The sequence below is a fragment of the Gymnodraco acuticeps genome, unplaced genomic scaffold (genome assembly GCF_902827175.1).
Source record: "Gymnodraco acuticeps unplaced genomic scaffold, fGymAcu1.1, whole genome shotgun sequence".
NCBI classification, from domain to species: Eukaryota; Metazoa; Chordata; class Actinopteri; order Perciformes; family Bathydraconidae; genus Gymnodraco; species Gymnodraco acuticeps.
The window spans coordinates 1,647,743-1,671,210 of NW_022992313.1; the positions used below are offsets into that span (position 1 = coordinate 1,647,743).

The 23,468-nt window shown below is 42.9% G+C and overlaps 1 protein-coding gene and 1 long non-coding RNA gene across 3 annotated transcripts; one reads left to right on the forward strand and one right to left on the reverse strand.

Moving 5' to 3' along the window:
* Window positions 1–3,396: 3,396 nt before the first annotated feature.
* LOC117541209 lies at window positions 3,397–6,024 on the reverse strand. The gene is made up of 3 exons (XR_004568282.1): window positions 5,917–6,024; window positions 5,561–5,600; window positions 3,397–3,818 (listed from the first exon to the last, which is right to left on the reverse strand). It is a non-coding gene; the product is annotated as an uncharacterized LOC117541209 (long non-coding RNA).
* Window positions 6,025–9,389: 3,365 nt separating this feature from the next.
* Window positions 9,390–20,239, forward strand: LOC117541207 (lymphotoxin-alpha-like). Of its 2 annotated transcripts, none has more exons than XM_034208365.1 (4): window positions 9,390–9,895; window positions 17,357–17,384; window positions 17,475–17,534; window positions 19,028–20,239. In XM_034208365.1, exons 1-4 carry the CDS (start codon window positions 9,683–9,685, stop codon window positions 19,438–19,440), a joined length of 714 nt encoding a protein of 237 aa, XP_034064256.1. In that variant the 5' UTR covers window positions 9,390–9,682; the 3' UTR covers window positions 19,441–20,239. The 2 variants fall into 2 exon arrangements, with proteins under 2 accessions (XP_034064256.1, XP_034064254.1); XM_034208363.1 differs by having other exon boundaries at window positions 9,399–9,895; window positions 17,354–17,384.
* Window positions 20,240–23,468: the final 3,229 nt, after the last annotated feature.

The window sequence follows — 23,468 nt, forward strand, 5'->3', positions numbered from 1 at the left end:
TATTATAAAAGTGTTGGCTAAAGTAACGCAGAATATATATATTTTTTAATTGTAAATAATTAAGTACACACACATAACAAGCTGTACCGAGTTCCTCCGGCTGCAGTTCCGCAGACGGCCGGTGTGTGGCAGCATAGCGCTGGGAGCAGAGGGAGGTGAGTATATGACGGATATGACGGATGACGGATGCGACGGAAATACACCCGAACATATTTGGTAGGCCGAACATATCTGGTACTGACACCGGGAAAACTCAAATTAAGTTAAAGAGACAAACAAGAGACAAACAACAAAATGAGTGCGGGACCGAGCAAGAAGCTAAAGACATACCACTTCCACCCAGAATGGGAGGAAGAATATTTGTTTGTGATGTCACATTCAAAGGTTATTTGCCTTATTTGTAAAGCAAGCGTCGCTCTGCCAAAGAAAGGTAACGTGGAGAGGCATTATCGGAGTGTTCACAAGGCATATGACAGCGACTTCCCTCCGAGTAGCGAGTTGAGAAAGAGAAAGGTCATGTATTATTGCTACACAAACATTATCTCGCAGTCTTAGTGTCGCCAACTCGTTTCTAACATGCAAAAAGACAAAACAAATGCGTCTATGGTCGGTGTATTTTTGATCTTTCCAATCGAGACGAGATCTCTCTCTGTGCGCGAGGGGGCGGGGCAGTTTACACACACGCAGCTGCTACATGCAGCAACACACGGAGGAGATGGCGGAGAGAACTAAGCGCTCCGAGGTGTGGTTAAATGTTACCCGTCTTGAGGTGGACAATGCTCCTTGCCAAGAGTGTTTAGCATGTGAGGGCGGTAACACGAGCAATTTATCTAAACATTTAGCAAAAGTGCTCCACATCCAGACGGAGGAATGCACCGGGTTCGACTGTCTTTCTAGTAGCTCTGTAGCCCCATCCACGAGTAACGTTTCCACGTCAGGTGTTATGTATGCTAGCAGCAACACACGGAGTTAACTCAAGTATACAAACATGGGGTAATGATTAGAGGTAACTGAGTTTATGTTGTTAAAGTTTCAGCTATTCTGTTTACAGTTCTGTCATCAGGTTATTTAATACGATTTGTTAAAACATTGTTTATTTTGATGTGAAATATTATTTATTTAATTTAAATAAAAAGCAATGTTAATTTTGTAAACAATTTGTTAAGTTCATTTAATAATATATGTATTTTTGAATCAAGTATTCATCTTTATTGTCTTCATTGTTAGTTTCCACATGCCTAAAACAACCTCAAGCTAAATCTAAAAGTTGATGGCTAAATAAGAGCGTTTGAGAAATTGTGCAAGGCGTACAGTGATAGTCCGAATAGTCGATTAATCGTTCCATTAATCGATAGATTAATCGATTATCAAAATAGACGTTTGTTGCAGCCCTATTGTAGTTATCCCATAAATAAAAAGTGTTATTCAGCAACCCTTGCAATTTGGGATTTTATTTTTGGTTGGTAGACCTCGGTGAGCTGGTCATTTCAAAAGTAGCTCACCAGCCAAACAAGTGTGAGCACCCCTAATCGATCCGAGAAGGGGTTCCGGATGTATGGCTTCCCTAAGGACGTAGAGCGAAGGAAGAGATGGATGGCAATGGTCAACAGACAAAACCTGTGTCTGACAGAGGACAACAACAACAGCAGAAAACTCTGTCATGTAAGTAATGTTCACAGAGGTGACATGACTTGTTAACATTTTAAAGGGCATCATATTTCCAAGTGTAGAGAATTATGACTCTTCAATGACATTTGAAGTGTGCAGTGGAAACTGATCAAACCTACCTACCTACAGGTACACTTTGAAGACGACCAATATATTGGCAACAAATCAGGAGGAAATTTGAGGTTGAGGCCAGATGCTGTTCCAACAATATTTATACATCGGCCTAAGCCGAAAAGGAGGACATCCACGTCAAGGAGTATGCCTCCAGCTGTCAGGAATGATGACCACACCTATTATGGCACATCAAACATTGGTATGATATATGAAGCTAACAATGTTTCCCATGTTATATAATTCAAGGATAGACTACACTCCTAATGCAACCTTCAGATTATACAGCTTCAAAACTACCAGGGTTCAGGGATTCTCTGAAGACTCATATACCACATGTAGATCATCTACAAATTTCTTCATACTTTAACATTGCCAATAGACAAACTTAGATGAATGTCACTATAGGAGTGTAGTCCATCCATCCATCTTCTCCCGCTTATCCGTGGTCGGGTCGCGGGGGTAGCAGTTCCAGCAGAGAGCCCCAAACTTTCTTTTCCCTGGCGACATCAACCAGCTCTGACTGGGGGGTCCCAAGGCGCTCCCAGGCCAGCGAAGAGATATAATCCCTCCACCTGGTCCTAGGTCTACCCCTTGGTCTCTTCCCAGCTGGACGTGCCTGGAACACCTCCCTAGGGAGGCGCCCAGGTGGCATCCTAACTAGGTGCCCGAACCACCTCAACTGGCTCCTTTCGACGCGAAGGAGGAGCGGCTCAACTCCGAGTCCCTCCCTGATGACCGAACTTCTCACCTTATCCCTAAGGGAGACACCAGCCACCCTGCGGAGAAAACCCATCTCGGCCGCTTGTATCCGCGATCTCGTTCTTTCGGTCATGACCCATCCTTCATGACCATAGGTGAGGGTAGGAACGAAAATGGCCCGGTAGACCGAGAGCTTTGCCTTCTGGCTCAGCTCCCTTTTCGTCACAACGGTGCGGTAAAGCGACTGCAGTACCGCTCCCGCTGCTCCGATTCTCCGGCCCATCTCACGCTCCATTGTTCCCTCACTCGAGAACAAGACCCCGAGATACTTGAACTCCTTCACTTGGGGTAAGGACTCATTCCCTACTTGGAGTGGACAGTCCATCGGTTTCCTGCTGAGAACCATGGCCTCAGATTTGGAGGTGCTGATCCTCATCCCAGCCGCTTCACACTCGAACCGATCCAGTGAGTGCTGAAGGTAGCAGACCGATGAAGCCATTAGAACCACATCATCTGCAAAAAGCAGTGGTGCAATCCTTAGTCCACCGAACTGCAGACCCCCTCCCCCATGACTACGCCTCGAAATCCGATCCATGTATATTACAAACAGGATTGGTGACAAAGCGCAGCCCTGGCGGAGGCCAACCCTCACCGGAAATGGGTCCGACTTACTGCCGAGGACCCGGACACAGCTCTCGCTTTGGGAGCACAGAGATTGGATGGCCCTGAGTAGAGACCCCCTTACCCCATACTCCCGCAGCACCTCCCACAGTAACTCCCTGGGAACTCGGTCATACGCCTTCTCCAAGTCTACAAAACACATGTAGACCGGATAAGCGTACTCCCAGGCCCCCTCCAGGATCCTTGCGAGAGTAAAAAGCTGATCCGTCGTTCCACGACCAGGACGGAATCCGCATTGTTCCTCCTCAATCTGAGGTTCGACAATCGGCCTGACCCTCCTTTCGAGTACCTTAGAGTAGGAGTGTAGTGTACCCTTAAATGACAATAGGTGCACATGTAAAGGCAGCATACACATATAACAGCAAGATTGCCTTGTTATTGTTACAGAGATTCAGGGAGATATTGAGGTGGAGTTCCAAGGGAATGAAAGGGACATAACAGACAGAGAGAGTGAGACAGATGTCAGCAGACTGCCAGGGGCCAGTATGTCAGGGGCCGACAATCAAGAGGCCACCTTACCAGAGATCAGTGTGCCAGGAGCCAGTCAGTCAGGGGTCAGCTATGAAGAGGCCAGTTTGCCAGCGTCAGGTGCTCCAGGGACCAGACTGCCAAGGGCCAGTTGTGACCGGGCTCACGTGGAGGATCTAATGAGGCAACTGAGAAGGGAGAGATTACTAAGAAAGAGAGCAGAGAGGGCTCTGGTAACCAGAAAAGGATTCATTCGGCATTTAAAAAAAAAAAACACAATATGATTAATCTAAAGTTTAAAAAAATCTTCAACACAGACCAAATTAGAGCACTTGGGCAATCAAAAAAAGGTGGGATACGGTGGGGGAAAGAAACCGTGAAAAAAGCAATAAAACCAGTGTTGCCAAATTTGGGTTCCTGGCTGGAGTGAGATTTTGATATTTAAATTACACTTATGCGCACTAAATGACTGCTATCGTGTCAGTAGCGGGACCTTAGCATATATATAGGATATATATACAATATATACAAATACACAATATTGGACACAGACTATAAAGGGCACACAGTTTCATTCACTAATGAAAGTCAAACACATGTTTGATTCCACTGTTTTATTGTGTGCCTGTGGCGATTTTTTGCGAGCAACACCACCAACAACCAATCACATGAATCTCCCGCCCCCGACATACAAAGCAATAGCAATGTTAAAACGAAGTAAACTGGATATAAAATCCCCAAACAGGCGAAAACCTACCAGTTTCACCCACTGTCTCTGCCACCTCCCTCCATGCCTGGTTCCTCCGGTTTGTATCCCGGTAAATAGTTCTGGTCGGAAAGAACCGGGTGATTTGCTACCGTAATTTCTCGTTTGGAATATGAGGAAATGAACTGCGGTCTGGCTCTCCCAGCTTGCACGCGGTTTGATTGGCTAGCGCTTGTACTGGCGGGAATTGCAAAAACGGGATTTGATTGGCTGACGCCAGCTTCGAGCAAGCATCGAGCCTCAAAAGTTGAACATTGTTCAACTTTTGACGCCGATAGACGCTCGCGATGCTTGCAACGCCTTGCCATGCTACCCACAATGCAGTTCGGCGAAGTTTGAAAATATCCTACGTCACCCCATTCAAATGAATGGGCGAAGCGTTGAAAGCATTTTTTGTCTACACTACAGGCATAAAAAAATCTTGAAGCTGGGCGTGTCTGAAGCTTGGCGATTTTTTGCGAGCAACGCGACCAACATCCAATCACATGAATCTCCCGCCCCCGACATACAAAGCAATAGCAATGTTAAAACGAAGTAAACTTGATATAAAATCCCCAAACAGGCGAAAACCTACCAGTTTCACCCACTGTCTCTGCCACCTCCCTCCATGCCTGGTTCCTCCGGTTTGTATCCCGGTAAATAGTTCTGGTTGTAAAGAACCGGGTGATTTGCTACCGTAATTTCTCGTTTGGAATATGAGGAAATTAACTACGGTCTGGCTCTCCCAGCTTGCACGCGGTTTGATTGGCTAGTGCTTGTACTGGCGGGATTTGCATACACGGGATTTGATTGGCTGATGCCAGCATCGGGAGCATCAAAAGTTGAACATTGCTCAACTTTTGATGCTCACGATGCTTGCAAAGCCATGCTCCGCTCCCCACAATGCAGTTCGGCGAAGATTCAAAATCTTCTACGTCACCCCATTCAAATGAATGGGCGAAGCGTTGAAAGCATTTTTTGACGCCTGTAGTGTAGACGGGCCGTGAGAGTTGGCAACCCTGATAAAACCCTCCAAGCCATGAATATGCCTCTGCCTGACATCAGGACCATTCAGAGGAGGATGCAGCAGGTCAAACTGGAGCCAGGAGTGTTGGGGGAGGTGTTTGATATGCTGAGGCTGAAGGCAGATGGCATGAGTGAGATGGAGAAGAAATGTGTGCTCACCTTGGATGAGATGTCCATCACGCCTAGCGTGGAGCTGCATCTGGGAACAGGGAGGCTGATTCAGCAGATAAAAACCAAAAAAACACATAATCAATCTAAATCCTGCTTCTTAGTTACCCAGCATCATTGATATAAGCTGCTAGCGATTCATTACTGAAATCTTACCTTCAAAGCTGACGAAGTCGCGCTAGCTAACTAGCAGGCAATATAGCAAAATTGGTTGTAACAACCAAGATAAAATATAGATAATTACGCTGTGCATATACAAATGAAGACCAGTATAAGCATCATAAAGGGCCTCTGATACAATATAGACAGTTGACAATTCAAAAGAGTTCGATATTTCAGCAACTTACCTCTGGAACTAATCGACGCACCATAATGTGAGTGAGGTCCAACGCCCAAATGACAATATTTGGAACTATTTCGATGTCCATATCCCGGAAGTAGGCGCCGCCATTTTTTACAACGGAGGTCTATGGGAGTGTCGTAACTCATGAGAGGTTTCTCAATACTCAAATTTCCCCTCCTCGACTCCTATCCTCGACTCCCCTCCTCGAGACTTGGTGCCGCCCACCGGAGATGCGAGCGGAGGAGCCGAGGAGGGGAACCGAGGTGAGAGGAGGGGAAGCAGCAGGCGGTTAGAGAAATGAGAACTCCTCTCCTCTGAGCGGTCATTTTAAAGAGACGTCCATTAATGATGACAGGAGGCACAGCAGCCCTCTGTCTGATGGACAGATATGTTCATGATGACTTATATATTTACTTTTAATTCATTGACAGTGCGGTATAATGAGACAATAACAGGCTACAGATGCAGACATATACACACACATATATTTATATAAATATATACAATTTCAGAATCAAACAAGTATGAGAGCACTCTCATAATAACGTAACACAATCAGAAACTGGATATATCCCCCCCCCCCCTCTCTCTCTGGTCGCTGAAATGGGGAATTGAAATTATGGGCCAAAATTTGTACAAGTATTAAAAGTAAGCAGGACACCAAACCAACTGAGACCCGTCTGTCCGCTGCATCTACGCACTGTACAACACACACACCTACACACTGTACCACACACACACCTACACACTGTACCACACACACACCTACACACTGTACCACACACACACCTACACACTGTACCACACACACCTACTGCTCCTAAAGCATAATCAGGCTACAGCCGTTGTGTGTTTTATTATGTGAAGCACTAAATGGTCTTAGAAAAATATCGACTCTTTGTTTGTAGATATCTACTAAACTAAAGCAAATAAAGAGAGTAGGCCTGTTATACTCAGTGATATATATTATACACACTGCTCTGCTTTCTGCACGGACCTCACAGCTGTTCTCTCTGGAAACATCGCGTTGCGATGAAAGCAGTTACGAAGATAATATCCAGGGGATGCATGCAGAGCTGTCATTGGCTGAAATAAGTCCGGCCGTGCGTCACGCCTCCACCGTTCCCGGAAATGCATCCGTGGAGGAGCCGTGGAGGATGCATCAGTGTCTCCTCGGTTAGAGCTCCTCCAGAGAGCCTCCTCGATGCTCGATGCTCGGTCCTCGAAGTGCATTTAGAGAAATGAGATGTCCTTCAACATGGCGCGCTGAAATTCATTTCCGGGTCACTACCGGAGGACCGAGGAGTCGAGGAGGGGAAATTTGAGTCTTGAGAAACCTCTTTAGTATCTCTAGGGGTCCTTCTCACTTCGGTTAAATGGATTCCTTGCGTCCCTCACTTGCGTCGTTTCCCTGCGTCTAGTCCCTCCCACCAGGGAAGCATGGAGGGACGCAAGGAAACCACGAGAAGCAGGGAAATGAGTTTTAAGAGCAATGGGACGTCCTTTCCTCCGGAGCGTCACGTGAAGCGACGTCCGTTTGTGATGACGCTGCACAGCTGATCGTCTGACAGCAGCTCTGTCCCCGTTATTTCCACACACACCCCCGCCTGTTAGTACACATTTACTGACACAAACATTTGTATCATCTGTTGTAGACCCAAATAAATAAAATAAAATAAGAACTAATTCTCAAACAAGATAAACGCCATTCTTAAAATGTATAAACGAACAATAGTTAGATTAATATTGATTAGAGTGCACAATAGAAATAAAATAATTGAGAGAAGAAAAAGAGATATCTTATCTATGAAAACCCAGTTAGATGAACATTCATTGGATTGCACACTTTGTTTGTTTGTGTGGATATGTAGCACATTAACATTTTAATAGTACTTAATGACTGACTGAATGGAAATGACAATAAATGAAAATGTAAAACGAAAAAAGCGATCATGAAAATGTTTCCAATAAATGAATAAAATTATTTGTGACCACTTTGTTGTTCAGATATATCACATATTTGTAACTAAATGAGACATGAATTGAAACAAAACACGGTATAAACTGAGGAGTGACTCTCGTGAGGTTCATGTGTTTTCTTCACTCCGCAGATCAGTGCATGATGCGCTGCATCGTCCAATCAGTGAGCGATACACAGTAAGGGGGCGGGGCGAGTATCTGAGGATTTCATCGAAGGATGGTCTGGTGGTTCCTCGCTTATAGCTCCTCCATTATCGCTCCTCGGTCCTCGATCCTCTGGCAGAAATAAGGCCATTGGGACGCTACTCAAGATGGCGCAGACAAATCAACTTCCGGTGAGACCCGAGGAGCGAGAAAATGAAAAATAAGAGAAGTGAGAAGGGGCCTAGGGCTCTGGTAGAGATGAATGAGCCTACCCTCATTGGCCCCTCCCCCACTGAACATCACAAATCTCAGTATGTACAGCAAGGGGGTGTATCAGGCCAGGGACGTGCGCAGGTACGGGCTAATGTTGCCCGAGCAACGGCATTTTTGGCTGACCTGCCCCTCTGGAGAGAGCGAGAGGTTGTTTTTCTTTTTTCTGTTGTGGCCGAATCAACATGATAAGCCCACAATTAGTATTGTAGCGTCTCGCTGCGGCAAACACACTTTGTCAGCGCTGTCATCTGACGGTGCGTTAAGACCATAGGGTTAAGACCTATGGTTAAGACCACCTCAGTGTCGGAATTTGGAAACTTGATTTTGAGTTGTCTCATCATGCCAGGCGACAACCATGGGGACTTTACTTCCTCTTGATAGCGTCGGTTATTTACAAAAAAACACCTAAATATAGCTTAGGCCTACTTGTTATTGTGCTTCTGTCTTTCTGTGTCTTCTCATCTGTCAACTCCCTCAATGGGGCCGCACGCTCTCTTTTCTTGATCGCCCTCTCACACAGGTACAGTTCAATGTCCCGCTTCATTGTAGGATTTCTGCCATGTCTCTACCACTTTAGTTTGACCATCTCTGTTATTAAGTTATGGAATACTAAATAAATAAGTAATTAGATACCTTACCGTTACTGTGCTCATAAAGAATGATAAGAATAAGAATACATTATGTATTGAACTGGTTTAATTAATTAGTGAGTTTATTTAAGGTAATTAGTTAGAGGCCCTATTTTATCAGTATGTCCTGCACAACAGTTACAATGGTCAAACTACATTGGAACAGAATTGTCCCCATTTTGTCTTTAATAGTTCCTAACATTAGATATTTTGGACCGCAAAACATTTTTAAAATCAAGTCACCGAATGCAAGTAGTCGCCTTAGCTTATTTTGTTATGAGATGTGAATTACTGTTCAATTTAGTTGATGTAAAAATCGTTTGGTTTCTTTTACATTAAAAACAAGTTACAATTTTCAAAAGGTCTTATATTTTTTTTCGGGGGGAGGTGCTTTTTCCAGTTTAGAGCAATAGCCCCTGCAAATGTCTGTGCACGTCCCTGTATCAGGCTCATGTCATGTGATACTGGACAGGAGAAACATCAATACATTCCTATGATGGGCCAACTTCTGAAACCAGGTGGGAGTGTGGACGTTCTTGTTGATAATCCCTGTCGCCTGCTGAGGTGGAAACGTGAGAAGTGTCCGGAAAACAAAGTGCAGGAAGAGGAAGTTCATGTTTGAGTCGTGACACTCACTGAAACTCGGTTTAATCGAGACTCCTTGCGAATGCAGAGATTGTCAACGTGGGCGACAGCAGGCTGATAAATAGAGATGCAGGATTGGAGCCGGAGACTGAGCTACAAATGGAGGCCGAGCGCTGCTGCTGCTGCTGCGGAGGGGAGGGGGCGTTACAGCCGCTCTCTCTGGTCCAGCCTGCCCCGCGGAGACAGACGCGACCCCCGGCCATGGCTCAGTGTGTGACCGTGGGGCTGCTGCTCCTCATCCTCGCTGCTCTGGCTCTCCTTCTCACGGTGGTGCTCGGAGGGCGAGGCCACCCCGTGTCACCGGACAGCCAGGTAACCTCTACACTCCAACAGTGGCTAAATAAAGTGTTAATTATTTTTGAAATCTGTGCCATTCAAAGTAACTAGCTAGTTTTAACTAAATTGACGCAACTGCTCGCGAGTTTTTATTCGCGGTTCCTAATCACAAAGGACAGGACGTTGCACGGTTACGCATTTTAAATGGGTCGACGTTTCAATGCTAGCTAGAGTTGTCTTAACGTTGTACCAAAGTGCTCTGGAAGTCCAAATAAACCCTAAACTAGTTTGCGTACAGCAGCCTTCTCACCGGTGTTCCGGATTAACTGGTTCCCTCGTCAACTGGGGTGATTTTCGATCGCTTCTTCTGTCGTTTACATAAATCTTTTGGTATATTTGGCTCGGTTGGAAGACTTTGATGCACATTCAGTACCAGTGTGTGAGGTTGTGGTTACGATGGAGATATCCGGACGTGAACAGCGGGGACTACAAAAAGAAAAACGAGTTGACTGGGGATGTCTGCTCAAAACATTGCGAGCTCCAATAAATCATTTAAACCAGCTATTGTTGCCAGACTTATTACTGAATATCGTTCTTAATGTGATACCAAGTCCATCTGAGACCTGTGTACACCTTCAGACAGCCTCCAAGTGAAGCACACGGTGTTTACTCACAGTTTGAAAGCAGCGTGGAGAAGTCTTCAGCTGTGAACTGTAAACTGTGATCCTCTCAGGGAAAAATGGGATCCGCCCAGGTTAAACTGTGTTACGACTTCTGTGGCTATCTACCAGCGATCATGATTAATATGAAAGACTACACACACATCCCTTTTATAAAAACAGTATTCTCTGTACATCCATCGCTGTGTGGTTTGGATCCCAACAGGACAGAAAAAGGCTATATTCATAGGCGGCGCATGAGGCTCAGGATTGGGAAGGCTACTTTTTTTACCTGACGCTACCCGCCCCCGGCGTCTATAGAAAAGAGCTCAACTCAGTGAAAGCACCGCCTGCTGACAAATCAGAGCTCAGTGTGCGGAGTTTAAATCTATCAAGTCATATTACATGATAAAGGAAATACAGTGTAAACTGCCGTATGCAGAGAAGACGCCGACGTGTCACACTTATCATTCATATCACATCATCAATCAGATCATATCATAATATATCATATATTTCCTTATCTGAGTCAGCTTCTCGAGCCGTATCTGGCCGTGCAACACTCACAGTGTCACATACTGTATTATTTTAAGCAATACATTAAGTTTGACGAAACACTCAAGTCAAATGTAATTAAAGTCAGATCCACTTGTGTTTTAGACAGGGCAGTGATATCATGAAACTGTTAATGTAGAATTATATGTTTAAGTCATGGATGTTTAAAGTTCATATTTGTCTAATATTAGTTTACTTTTCATTAATGAAGTATGACGCTGCTAAACGTTGCTAACCCCGCCCCTTTCACGTGAACGCGCTCTCAGCTGGAGAGAGAAACTCTGGCTTGATTTCCCGAGTTGATAACCAGCGTCGTATGACCGCTTAGCGAGATCTCGTTTGTTAGGGTTAGTTAAGATAACTCAAACGTATTCAGGGTCTGTTGAACTGGCTTCGTGGTACAGGGCACAGGTGGCTGCATAGCAGCGCTAATGTCAAAGACACACACATTATACATTATATTTTTCTTGCATGCAGTGACAAAAATATTTGGGAAGGCTTAGCCTTCCCTAGCCTACAGTACCCGCCGCCCCTGGCTATATTCCTTGTGTGTGTACACATGCCAAATAAAGCTGATACTGAATCATTACTATCATTGTTGTTGTCTTTCCTTCTGTCACACTAATGAGTAAGTCTATCTACAGAAGCAAAGCTTGCATTGCATATTAGAGCATGAATTTGGCAACTGTTATTATAGTTGCAATATGTAAAATTAGCCCTTAGCACACCATAGGGGACGTGATGCCTATGCTGTAAAGTATTTTATTTTGGTGAGTCTGTCGCAAGACAGAAAAGACAGCCAGTATTGCTAGAATATAAACCTTTTTTTAATTGCATTCTGTTTCTAGCGCAACAGCTTTGGTCCAGGTTTACATCCCAGCAGCTACTGCATTAGCAGACAGAGCAAAAGGAAATGGGGGCCTATTTAAAAAGTTAGCGTTTAAAAATGTCTATATTATGAGGCTAAATATTATATTATAGCATAATGTTGCATGGCAAATGTAACGACACACATGGCCTGATTTGCATATTGGAACTTTATGTGCACTGGAACACATTTATATGTACAATTAACAGTTATCACAACATAATGTGGGCTCGCAGGCTGATCAACTAGGATATCTGATCTCGGTGGGTCTTAGTGAGGCTTGATACAGACCTCAGTCAGTAGCCTATATACTATTTCTAAGCAAATGCCTACTATAATATGTATATTATAAGTGTAGATACATTCGCTCACATTATAAATGATGGTCGGGTTGCATCTTTCTGGAACTTTTTAACAAGGTTCATCGAAGACATTAAAGTGTGGTGGTGTAACACTTTGTGTAGATCCGTGGCGCACTCATAACGCGCAGGGCCCGAGTGATTTTTGCTGTTGGGACTCGGGTTTGAGTCCAGCATGAACTTTTTTGTTATTTTCATGTCGATGCACACTGAATATTATGTTTGAATAGAGGATTCCTAATATTGTTTGCCGAGACCAACATTAATGACCCATCAGCATTTTAAAGTCTAAATATCCCAAGCAGCAATGACATTTCTGCTGCTATCTTTGCAAAACGAGTTAACAGTCACATCTTATCTGGATGAGTGCTGCAGAATACTGTTTTTATAAAAGGGATGTGTGTGTAGTCTTTCATATTAATCATGATCGCTGGTAGATAGCCACAGAAGTCGTAACACAGTTTAACCTGGGCGGATCCCATTTTTCCCTGAGAGGATCACAGTTTACAGTTCACAGCTGAAGACTTCTCCACGCTGCTTTCAAACTGTGAGTAAACACCGTGTGCTTCACTTGGAGGCTGTCTGAAGGTGTACACAGGTCTCAGATGGACTTGGTATCACATTAAGAACGATATTCAGTAATAAGTCTGGCAACAATAGCTGGTTTAAATCAGTGCTTGAATTGGAATGAAAAAGGTGCCAGTACTCTAAAATCAGCAACTTTTTCAAGTCAATTTTATATATACAGCCCACAAACAAGAATTTGGCTACTATAATGCTGGTGGGTTTGTCTCTTTACTACTGTATATTTTAGAAAGGTTCACTGTACTTAACATTTTTTATGATAGGCAGCGGATATGGCTAAAGCTCAGTAAGGTCAATATTAACTGAAAATATAGCAATCAAAGTCTAGATCTTCTGCTGAAGACACATGAAGCAGAGACCTTTCAGGTGAGAGCCCCTCTGGTGGTGTTCAACATTAATGACAAGGAAACAAAGCTCTGGTCAGAAGCATTTTTTATAAAAATCTTTAACAAAATTAAGTATTTCTGTACATTTTGAATGCAATCTAACTTTCCAACTCAGAAAACGAAAAACGAAAAAGTGCCAAAAGTCTTCTCACATGGCTGAGCTGCTTTGCAATATACTTCACCACTGAAGAATACAAATATGTATAAAGTAAACTATGATGCAATCTAACTTTCCAACTCAGAAAAATGATAAAGAGCATGAACAAAGAACATGTAAAAACAAATGCAAAATTTGCACAATCTAAAATGAGAAACTGTAACTGCAAGTAACAAAGTCTGAGCCATGGTAAAGAGTTACATTGAACACCAAGCTGATCAGATAACTCCCTGGTTGGTCTGAAGTCCTTCTATCTCCAGGATCTGTACAAATCGGCACATTATGCCAAAAGTCTTCTCACTGGGTGAGCTGCTTTGCAATATACTTCACATTGTTAGAAAAGGCCTTGGGGACATCAGTATCAGGGGCTGGAGCTGGACAGGCTCTTTCATCAGCACTTCTCCTTCCCTTTGCCAGCCAGGACCTCACATACTGTTCCGGATTGAACTGTCCTAGTGATGGTCCATTACATTTAATGAAAACCAGGCTGGACAGTCGGCTGACAGAGAGAGCATTCCTTTTTGCAGTAAGGATATCGTTCATGCAGCTGAATGCCCGCTCACACTCACTAGTGGAGACAGCGATGGTTCGGACTGCTTTCAGTAGAGGCTCCATGGCAGCAGGTGTACGGGATGCCCTGGTTTCCTTGTATTCGCGAAAGCCCTGAACAGTCTCTCTTCTGTCCACTTTCAGCACTTCGCACAAACGTAGCACCTCTACGTCCCCATACTGTACGTCTAACTCCTCTTCAGGCCAACTTCCAGGATGGATAACTTTCATGTCCTGGATTAGCTGATTGTCCCGGGCCTCCCGGCCATGTAATGGGATTTCTCTTGTGCTGACATGAGAGGAGGTTGTGGAAGTCATTCTGTGTCTCAGATTCTCTACCATACTGCGGAAAAACTGACCTGCATGAATCTGTACAAGCCTGCCATTCTCACGCAGGGCAACACCCTTGAAGGACTTCTCAGCTAGAGCTGTATGAACTGTAGTCATGTGTGGGCCAGGCATGGTGACCATGGATTCAAAAACTCGTATTTCTCGAGTTAAGAGCCTATCTGCTGTAGGCAGTGTCATCTCTCTTTTTTGGAGTTGCCGAGAGAGGTCGCTGAGCTCTGTGAGCGCATCGTACATCAGTCCCAGATTGCTGACAAACGTTGCAGATGTGAGCACATCATCCAGGCCCTTGTACTTTGCTCTGTCTCTGGAATCCCTGCTCGTGTCGTTTGCAGCATTTGTGAAGTGATCATGAAGCACTCGGTAGTTTTCCCAGACTGCTCTGACGCTCCTTTCACTTGAAGCCACCCAGCGGATGGACAAAACACGCCCTATCACCAGGAGACGCTGTCCGACTGCTTGCGCACACTGCACTAACTGCCTTTGATTTTTGGGGGAGGCATGGAACAAGGAATAGAGTTTGTCAAAAAAGATCTGGAAATGATTGAGCCCTGAGACCTCCTTGACCACATCCCCAACTGCCAGCTCTAGACGATGATTGGAGCAGTGCCACACAAACAGGCTTGGGAATTTACTACACAACTGGGTAGCAACGCCTGTTCTCTTCCCTAGCATGACTGAAGCCCCATCACATGCAAAAGAAACGAAACACTGACCTAAAAAGTCCTCGTTAAAATCTCTTCCAAGACACTCCATTAACGCCTTTGTGATGTCATCAGCCGTTGTTCCATCCAACTCGATCAGCTCCCAAAAAAACGTTTCGGTCTCAGCATCAGCTAATGCTGAGCGTAGACACACAACAAGCACCGTTTTACCACTAATAGTGGTAGATTCATCGACCAAAACACAGAGTTTTCTTTGCTTTTCTGTAATGTCTTTTGCCATTTTTTTCTTCAGCTCATGAGCTATGTGGTCGATGATTTCGCCACAGGTTTTATTGGAGTGCAAAACCCTGCCCACGTTCAGCCCATTCAGTTTCTGTACATTCAAATCAATTGGCATGTCTGTGAATGGCCGGCTATGTTTGCCAATTTTATATGCCGTTCGAAAAACTCTGATAGTGGTGTCTAATTCAGATTTATGCATAGACTGCACTTGATGTTGAATAGTTTCACGTGAAGCAGATGTAAGGATGTCAGCAGCTTTTACATGGGCTTGTGATTCTTTATGTTCTTTGATTTTTTTTCTCAGGCTAGCTTGTTGTTTGCCCTTGTCAACACCGAAATGAGGACACTGCACACTCACCCCATTCAGTTGACAGTTTCAGTCCTTGTCCAGTGTGTATTCCCAAAGATTTGACATCTCTGCATATCCGACATCCTAGCTTCTTATCTTTAAGAAGGAGCCATGCATTGGTCTTGCAAAAATATTGCACCTGGTCCGTTGTCCAGCAGTCAGGTGCATCGCTTTGCCCGGTGTTGGTGGTGGCAGTTGCGCCAGCAGCAGCTAACGTTAGAGGCTCTGGAGGAGGCGGCGGAGCTAGTGCTAATGCTAATGCACTAGAACTTGGAGCAGGAGGATCAACCAAAGAAAGCTCCCCATCAGACACAATTTCCAACACAGGCACAGCATTCTCTGTATTTGAAGTTTCTTCCGGCGACAACCGCTGTCTTTTTGCACTTTTATTAATCCACGCTAACATTTTAGAAATGCTAATTTGTGACGTGACTTGCTTTCCTTCTCTCGGGGGCGTGCCTGCTCTGTTCTATCACTCTACATAGCCACCCACTGGGTGGGAGTTGCACTGCATAAACACAACACACGTGCATCTAGGTATGCAAATTGTAAAGCATTAAAACATGGTTTTACTAACAGTTTTCAGTATGTTGTTACTTCGGCATTATTATTATTATTATTATTATTATTTTGAAACGTGTATTACTATTAAATCACGGTCAAATAGGTTAATTTTGACATAGTCGTTTCCACCACAGTATTTACATGGAGAAGATAAGCCCCGCCCCCTCTCCAGCACGTTCTGTTTGAATGACAGGAGTAAACAGCTGACAGCCGCTGTGAAACTCCAGTGGTTAGAGCGATGAGAATGTCCTTTCGGCACCTCATGACGCATCTACTGAGTACCGGGCGGCTGTATATATATATATATGGATGTATAATAAGAACGGCGGGAGAGTGTTGAGTACTGGCACGGTGCATGAGTACCGGAGTACCGCCAGCATGCCGGTACTGAGCAAGAAGTGCCGGTACTCCATGGGTCAGAACCAGAAGTGCCGGTACTGCGTACCGGTGAGTACCGGCCCAATTCCAGCACTGGTTTAAATGATTTATTGGAGCTCGCAATGTTTTGAACAGACATCCCCAGTCAACTCGTTTTTCTTTTTGTAGTCCCCGCTGTTCGCGTCCGGATATCTCCATCGTAACCACAACCTCACACACTGGTACTGAATGTGCATCAAAGTCTTCCTACCGAGCCAAATATACCAAAAGATTTATGTAAACGACAGAAGCAGCGATCGAAAATCACCCCAGTTGATCGGGGAACCAGTTGACGAGGGAACCAGTTAATCTGGAACACCGGCGTTTCCCGACGAATACCCGCCCCTTTGGTAAGTGCATTCAAACGGTGCACATTTAACTATTTACATGTTTTGTTCATTCAGTGTATGACCCTCCGACACAGTTTCACTGAAGCAGAAGGCTGTCGATCATCACTTACTGTACATTTAGATCCTCAGTTAGTTCATTTCTAGGAATATTGTAATATGCTAATTGAATAAATACTGTTCTGCTTTTACAATGGCATAGACTTAACAATGTAATAACTACATTAACACATGTATTTGTTAAAATATACTTATTGTATAAATAGCAATTGCAATTACAGTTGTGCTTATAATAAACACTTTCTTCTGCATTTAAAGTATTGTATTATTCCTTTTGTCTGTGTTATTCTAATGTCTTGCATTTTCATTGTTAATTATACAAAGTGTAATGCGTTTCCTTACAGCAGACGATGAAGCCTGAGAGACAAGCATCAGGTACATATTTATATCCTACTGAGATTAAAGGTTATGTTGTGAAAGCAGTTGTTCATTCATGTGTTGAGCAACCTTTGATTTGTCTTGTAGGGGGCAGCTTCGAACAGCAGCAACAGAAAAACTCTGGCCATCCAAGTGCCATGCTAACAGGTAGCAAATGAGCGCTAGACTGCAGGGTTAGGGTTCTACAGACTTTTCTAGAAAGGCACTGATGTTTGTTTCAGAGTGAAGTCAACAAAGATACAAATATTGGTGCTTATTTTGACTTTGATGGTCTTGCTCTAGGATAAGAAAGAAGAACAGCTTGGCAGTAAACACAACATGTACCGCGTCAATTTTAATAGTCTATAGTATTTTGGTGTTACACAACTTAAACAAAACAAACCATAGGAACATGTATAGGAATATAGACTTATGTTTTTAATTTATAATCATATTATAGAGACAACAATCGACTACATTTTCAATTGTAGCTGTAGGGTTAGGGTTAGGGGTGTGTCGACTCTAAAGTTGACACTGACCACTGTGTCGACTCCTAGATTCCACCGGGTCCGTCTGCGTCGCGTTACGGCCGTGTTACGGCTGCGCCGCGGCGTTCGCAAAGATCGCGGCCACTCCAGTCAATGGGTGCTATTCCACCAGATGCGCCGCGTTACGGCTCAGAAGCGTCTCGGCGCTGGGCTCCGCTCAAAATAGGATTCAAGTAAATTTTTCGACGCGAGGCGTTGCAGAGGCACCGGGCAGGAAGTGGACCGGTGACAGCATCCGTCCCATCCCCCAAATAAACTAATTTGCAGACCCTATCCCTCCGTAGTCTTTCAAGTAGGAGGAGAAATGCCAGCGTTCTCCTCCGGTTTACAGGCACTGTGTAAATTATATATATATATATATATATATATATATATAGAATAATTATGATGATGAATGCATTTTTTTACCACTAAAATACAGCAACACATCTTTGATTCATGTCGTTTATAACTGGAATATTACAATTATTATTAACTTTGTCTGTACAAAGTAGCCTGTCCAGGAAATATGCCCAAATCAACAAAAACTGCGAGCCGGCAGGCAAGACGCTCCGCTTCTGAAATGCTCCTGAAACGCCCCCGGTAGGGTATGACGCCGGACCAAAACCGCGACGCAGATGGACCCGGTGGAATCGAGGGGTAGCAGTTAACAATCTCTGCCGTGCATGCAAGACAATGCAGTTTTTAGCCTTACCAGCTTTTCTGTGTTGTCATATGATATTTATCGATACTAAAAAATAAATGCAGCCCTATTTACTATTCTGCAGGGAATTCTGTCTTTTTTCTGTCCTTACATATTTCCCAGCCGGTAGAATGGCACAACACGAAGCAGAAATGTGTAAGGGGAACCCTGAGCAATACTTTGGTTCCTCATGACGTTTTGATTTGACCAGAATACCTCCTGTGTTTCCTCCTCACTGATGGATGGGATCATATTATCAGTCAAAACAGGCACTGAAGAGATTGGTTGTTATAAAAACATTTGGCTTTTAATGGCAAATAGTTGCTTTTCTGTGCTTTAGCATATTCACAGCTTTCGTGAAAATGTCAGAAAAGGACCCGTCAGCAGAAACAGTCATCACCTCACTTGTACCTGTTTGCTCTCGTCCTTAGCTCCTACAGGCAATAAGACTGATGGGGATTATCTTCTATGGGAGAGTGATAAGGGAAATGCCTTCTGTCTTGGAGGTTTCATCTACTCCGGGGGAAGCCTTGTCGTGCCCCGAGCCGGCATCTACAGAGTCTTCCTGCAGATCACCTATGAGAGCAAGAGTCACTTCCACTGTAACCTGAGGCTCAAGAGCACAGTGTTTGTTCTGCAGAAAAGTTACAAACTTGATCAACCTCTCCTGATGTCAGTAGACACCGTGAGTAAGAAATTGAAGAGGTGGAATAAATCCCTCTATACAGCCGGCCTGTTCTTCCTGGATGCTGACAGCATACTGCGAGTGACATCATCATGCCAGGAACTTATTGTTGGGAACGAAGACCGTGTGTTCTTCGGTGCTGACCTTCTGCCTCAGTAATCTGACCGTTAGGATCACCTACATCTGCTCTGCAAGTAGTTTGCACCTTTAACCCCATGGAAACGTAAAGGGACAGTTTGGATGCTGAGAAGCAGGGTTGAATATGATACTTATCTATAGTCAGAGTTTGACCCATGCCATGTTTTGAATTAATTGGACATACAAACTGATCAAGGCAGCAGGAGACCTGACTTTTGATGAGGTCTGGTGTCTCAAAAGAGAGCACAGATAGCGGCTTAAGTTCCCCATCAGAAAGGGCTATCAGAAGGCATAAAATACACTAAGGTAAAGTTAAAATTATATACTGCATCTACTTATAAGAATATACTACCCCTTTAAGGAAAGATAGCTAGTTTTCTGCTCTTCTTCTATTACTTCTCAGAGTCTATAGTAATGATAATGCAAGAAGCTGCCAGTATCTGCTCGACCAAAGTTCTCTATTCATCTCACACGCTGATGATTAGTGATTTAACTGAGATGCACTAATCTATTGAGAATGTATATATTTTTTTAAACATCCCAAACTCTTGTAACTTCACAGCCTTCTGACAGAATACGACTGTAAACGTATCCTATAACTTATTCTATAAGTTCAAGTATTTTGATCATTTATGCAGAACCAAGTTCATCATGTTTTATTTATTCATCAATTTTGAAAGTGAGGATTTTCTCTGTTTATGTTGATTGAATATATTTGTGATTGAGACTGTATATGACACCAGCCGAGGATTTTAAAATAGTCAACAAGAATTTTCTGACATTTTACAATGTAAAAAAAAAAGGGATATTCCAAAAAGAATGAACAGATTTGTTTGTTGTTAACAGTAATATATCCATTGAGAAGGCTAACCGATGTGTAGGCTGATCACACATAGAAAGGGTTTCTCTGTTCTTCTCTACAAGCCGGGTTTTGTGCTACAATATGCTGACATATGTTTAACAAGGTTAAAGCTGTGCTTTAATGTATTATTAAGTTCATTGGTTGTGGCGACACTGCACTCTAAATCGTTGCTATGCAAATTGAAATGTTCTTACTTTTGTGATGATTTGTGATTTTTTACTTACTGGCCCCCCTAACAATGAAAACGTTTTTTTTTTGTTTTTTTTAAATGTATATTTTCTGGTACTCGGTTTGCCAAAAACCGCAGGATTTTGTTGCTGTAATGTGAGATTGTGCAGACACCCTTATGTAAGTAGAGACATGTAACTGTTCATTGCCTTTATTTTTATATAAATATGGTGTTAGTGCAAACATTGCACTATAACCTAAGCTGAAGCTAACAGTAATAACTATAAGATCTATCTGAAATAAATAAGTGTACTGAAACAAATACCAATAACTGTATTGCATTGTTTTCTTATGCGCAATTACTTCATACTGTCTAGTTCTCTTTTTCGTCCTGCATTTATTGTGCCCCCCTCAGAAAATAACTAACAGAATTGAATAGGAAAAGAAGCATGAGTCAGAAACAGTAAAAAACAAGGCTTCGTGGTTTCCAGCTTTATCTCTCATCGGAGACAGCTCTTCTTGGTTCCAGCCTACTGATTTATTGGTTAGTAACACCTGCTGTCGAATAACCCTTGTTGTCATAATAATCAGTGTAATGTGTCACAGTGGGTCACTAACCTGGAAACAGACATAATATTGTCGTATTGTTGATAAGGGATAACATTTCATCATCAACATGAATCACGTTTCGGAATGCTCTCCCTGCTCTGCTCCACCTATCCTGGCTGCCGGTTGACCTTTTTATAACAATTATGCAATGATCCTCAGCCAGATATTCAGGATATATTTGGCAAAATGAGTCATTTACAGTAATAATATGTTTATTTTATGTGATTGTGTTTTATGTATTAACTGGTTACTAGAGAATGAATAAATAAGGTATTTAAAATCCTTTCTGGTATAAATATCCATGTAATATCTTATCTATTTCTAATGAATGAAAATGTCATTATTTATTGGACTATTTAAAAAAAGTAAAACATGTTCGAGCAGGACGTTGGTTGTTGCTGAAAGGGATGGACCTTATTGTGAAGCCAGCACTTTGTATTCATTTCTCATGGTTAGAGTTGACAGGCAGACACAGTGCCAGCTGATCCACCCTCTGCAGGATCTTTGTGGTTTTTATTCAGAGCTTGGCACTCTCAGATGTGGCCAACCCTGTCTCCTAAAAATTACGTTCCCACAGAACTAAACTGCATTCTCAATTACGTTTAGCTAGAAACGTATTTTCTCCCACGTTATGTTTGTTATGAACGTATCTCAAATACGTTTATTTTCTACATATCTTCTAGAAACATATTTTCTCCCACGTTACGTTTGTTATGAACGTATCTTAAATACGTTTATTTTCTATATATCTTTGCCATTTATTGTCTTGCTTATAATAATCATTTATAAATATCATTTTAGAGCACACATTTGAAATCGAGAATCGGGCTCGATATATGGTTAATATATTAATGCGCTAGCTAGACAGTTAGCTAACATTAGTTAGCTAACATTTAAAAGTCCTCCAATAAAGATGCAAGGTTTTCTTTTCTTGACTTTACTGTTCTTCTTTTACTTTGTAAAACTGTAACAATACAGAAATAAAACACATAAGTGTGCAGGCTTTACATAACATATAGGTAGCACTGTACAAACGGCACACATACTACTATTAAAGGAATTAGCTAACATTAGCATCACTATTAGCTAGAAATAGCACATATCACTATTAGCTAAATTAGCACACATTAAACTAGCTTCAGACCAGCGTTTCCGCCAGGGGGGCGTCTTGCCGTCATTTGACGGCCTTATTCAGCTCGGAACGCCCTGAACTCGAGCCGAGGGCGTCCAAAAATATTAATAATTCCAGAGAAGATCGAGAGTTTTTATCACTTGAAATGACGAAAAGGAAAAAGGACAAGGACATCCCTCTGTTGGAGGCAACCCGGTATCACGGCAAGACGTGAACATGTGACGATTTACCATGCTGGGAGACGTGAAGATGTCACGGTTTCGTCCCTTCAAACGTGACAGCTACACGGTATTGTTAACCCATGTCAGAGCCATATAATAGAATAGTTATGACATCTCCGTTCACTCCAATGGACCACTTTTTTACAGCAATGGCGGATCATGGAGCCTCTCATTCGTTCCCCGGAAGTTAGCGCCAAGGCTAGCAGAGGTGTGGAGTTGCAGCATAATAGACCATTCGTGACGGACTTTTAAAGGTAAGAAGAAGTTTAAAGATTTATATTGCGGATATTATCAGTACATCTGATTCAATTGAACATGTGTATTAAAGGATGTCAGTGGATTATCCCTAAATTAGTAGATTTAGGGAACGTTTACAGATAACAGATCAAGCTAGGATACCGAAGCAAGTTAGCAACACACGTTGAACAGCATTTTAATTGTAAATTCCGTTCTCTTAATGTCTATTTGGTCCAACATTGTTGAATTAGAGAAGAGGGGCTTCTAAACGGGATTGTATGCGGGGGTGGAGGGAGTTAAATATTAGATAAATATAACTTTGGTGCGTGTAAGAGTGAGTGTTTTTAGCAGAGCCATATTGTGTCCTTGTGATTATGTTGATTATTACCTGTCTGTATAATGTTGCAGCTCAGCTGATTTTGGATTGATGGTAAAGGGAGAGGGACTTAAGTGAGTGTGAAAACACAAGGTAAGTTTAATACTACTGTTTTATATAAGTAAGCATACTAAACATGTATTATATCACTGTATTATATAAGTAATCTTGTTAGTAACCTACTGTATGGCAGGTGGAGGGGCAGTGATGTTACAGGTGGAGGAGCAAAACTGCAAGACTGCAAACTCACAAGACAGAGAAATCGAAGTTTGTTCTCCAGAGAAGAGGTTGATTTCACTTCAATTTTTTCATATTTTCTAAAGATGTGGAAATGGCACAAAAAAAAACTTGAGAGCTGTAACCAAGACAACTGTAACAACATGAGTAGAGAGCCACCAAGGTTTTTCAAGTCCCTCTCTTACTCCATTTTGCCAACCCAAACTT

Excerpts from the sequence above, each read along its gene's own strand:
- LOC117541207 (XM_034208363.1), top strand. The coding sequence starts at position 9,683 with ATGGAGGCCGAGCGCTGCTGCTGCTGCTGCGGAGGGGAGGGGGCGTTA. Across the intron at positions 17,385-17,474 it reads GCCTGAGAGACAAGCATCAG|GGGGCAGCTTCGAACAGCAG; the intron begins GTACATATTTAT and ends TTTGTCTTGTAG. Across the intron at positions 17,535-19,027 it reads TCCAAGTGCCATGCTAACAG|CTCCTACAGGCAATAAGACT; the intron begins GTAGCAAATGAG and ends TCTCGTCCTTAG.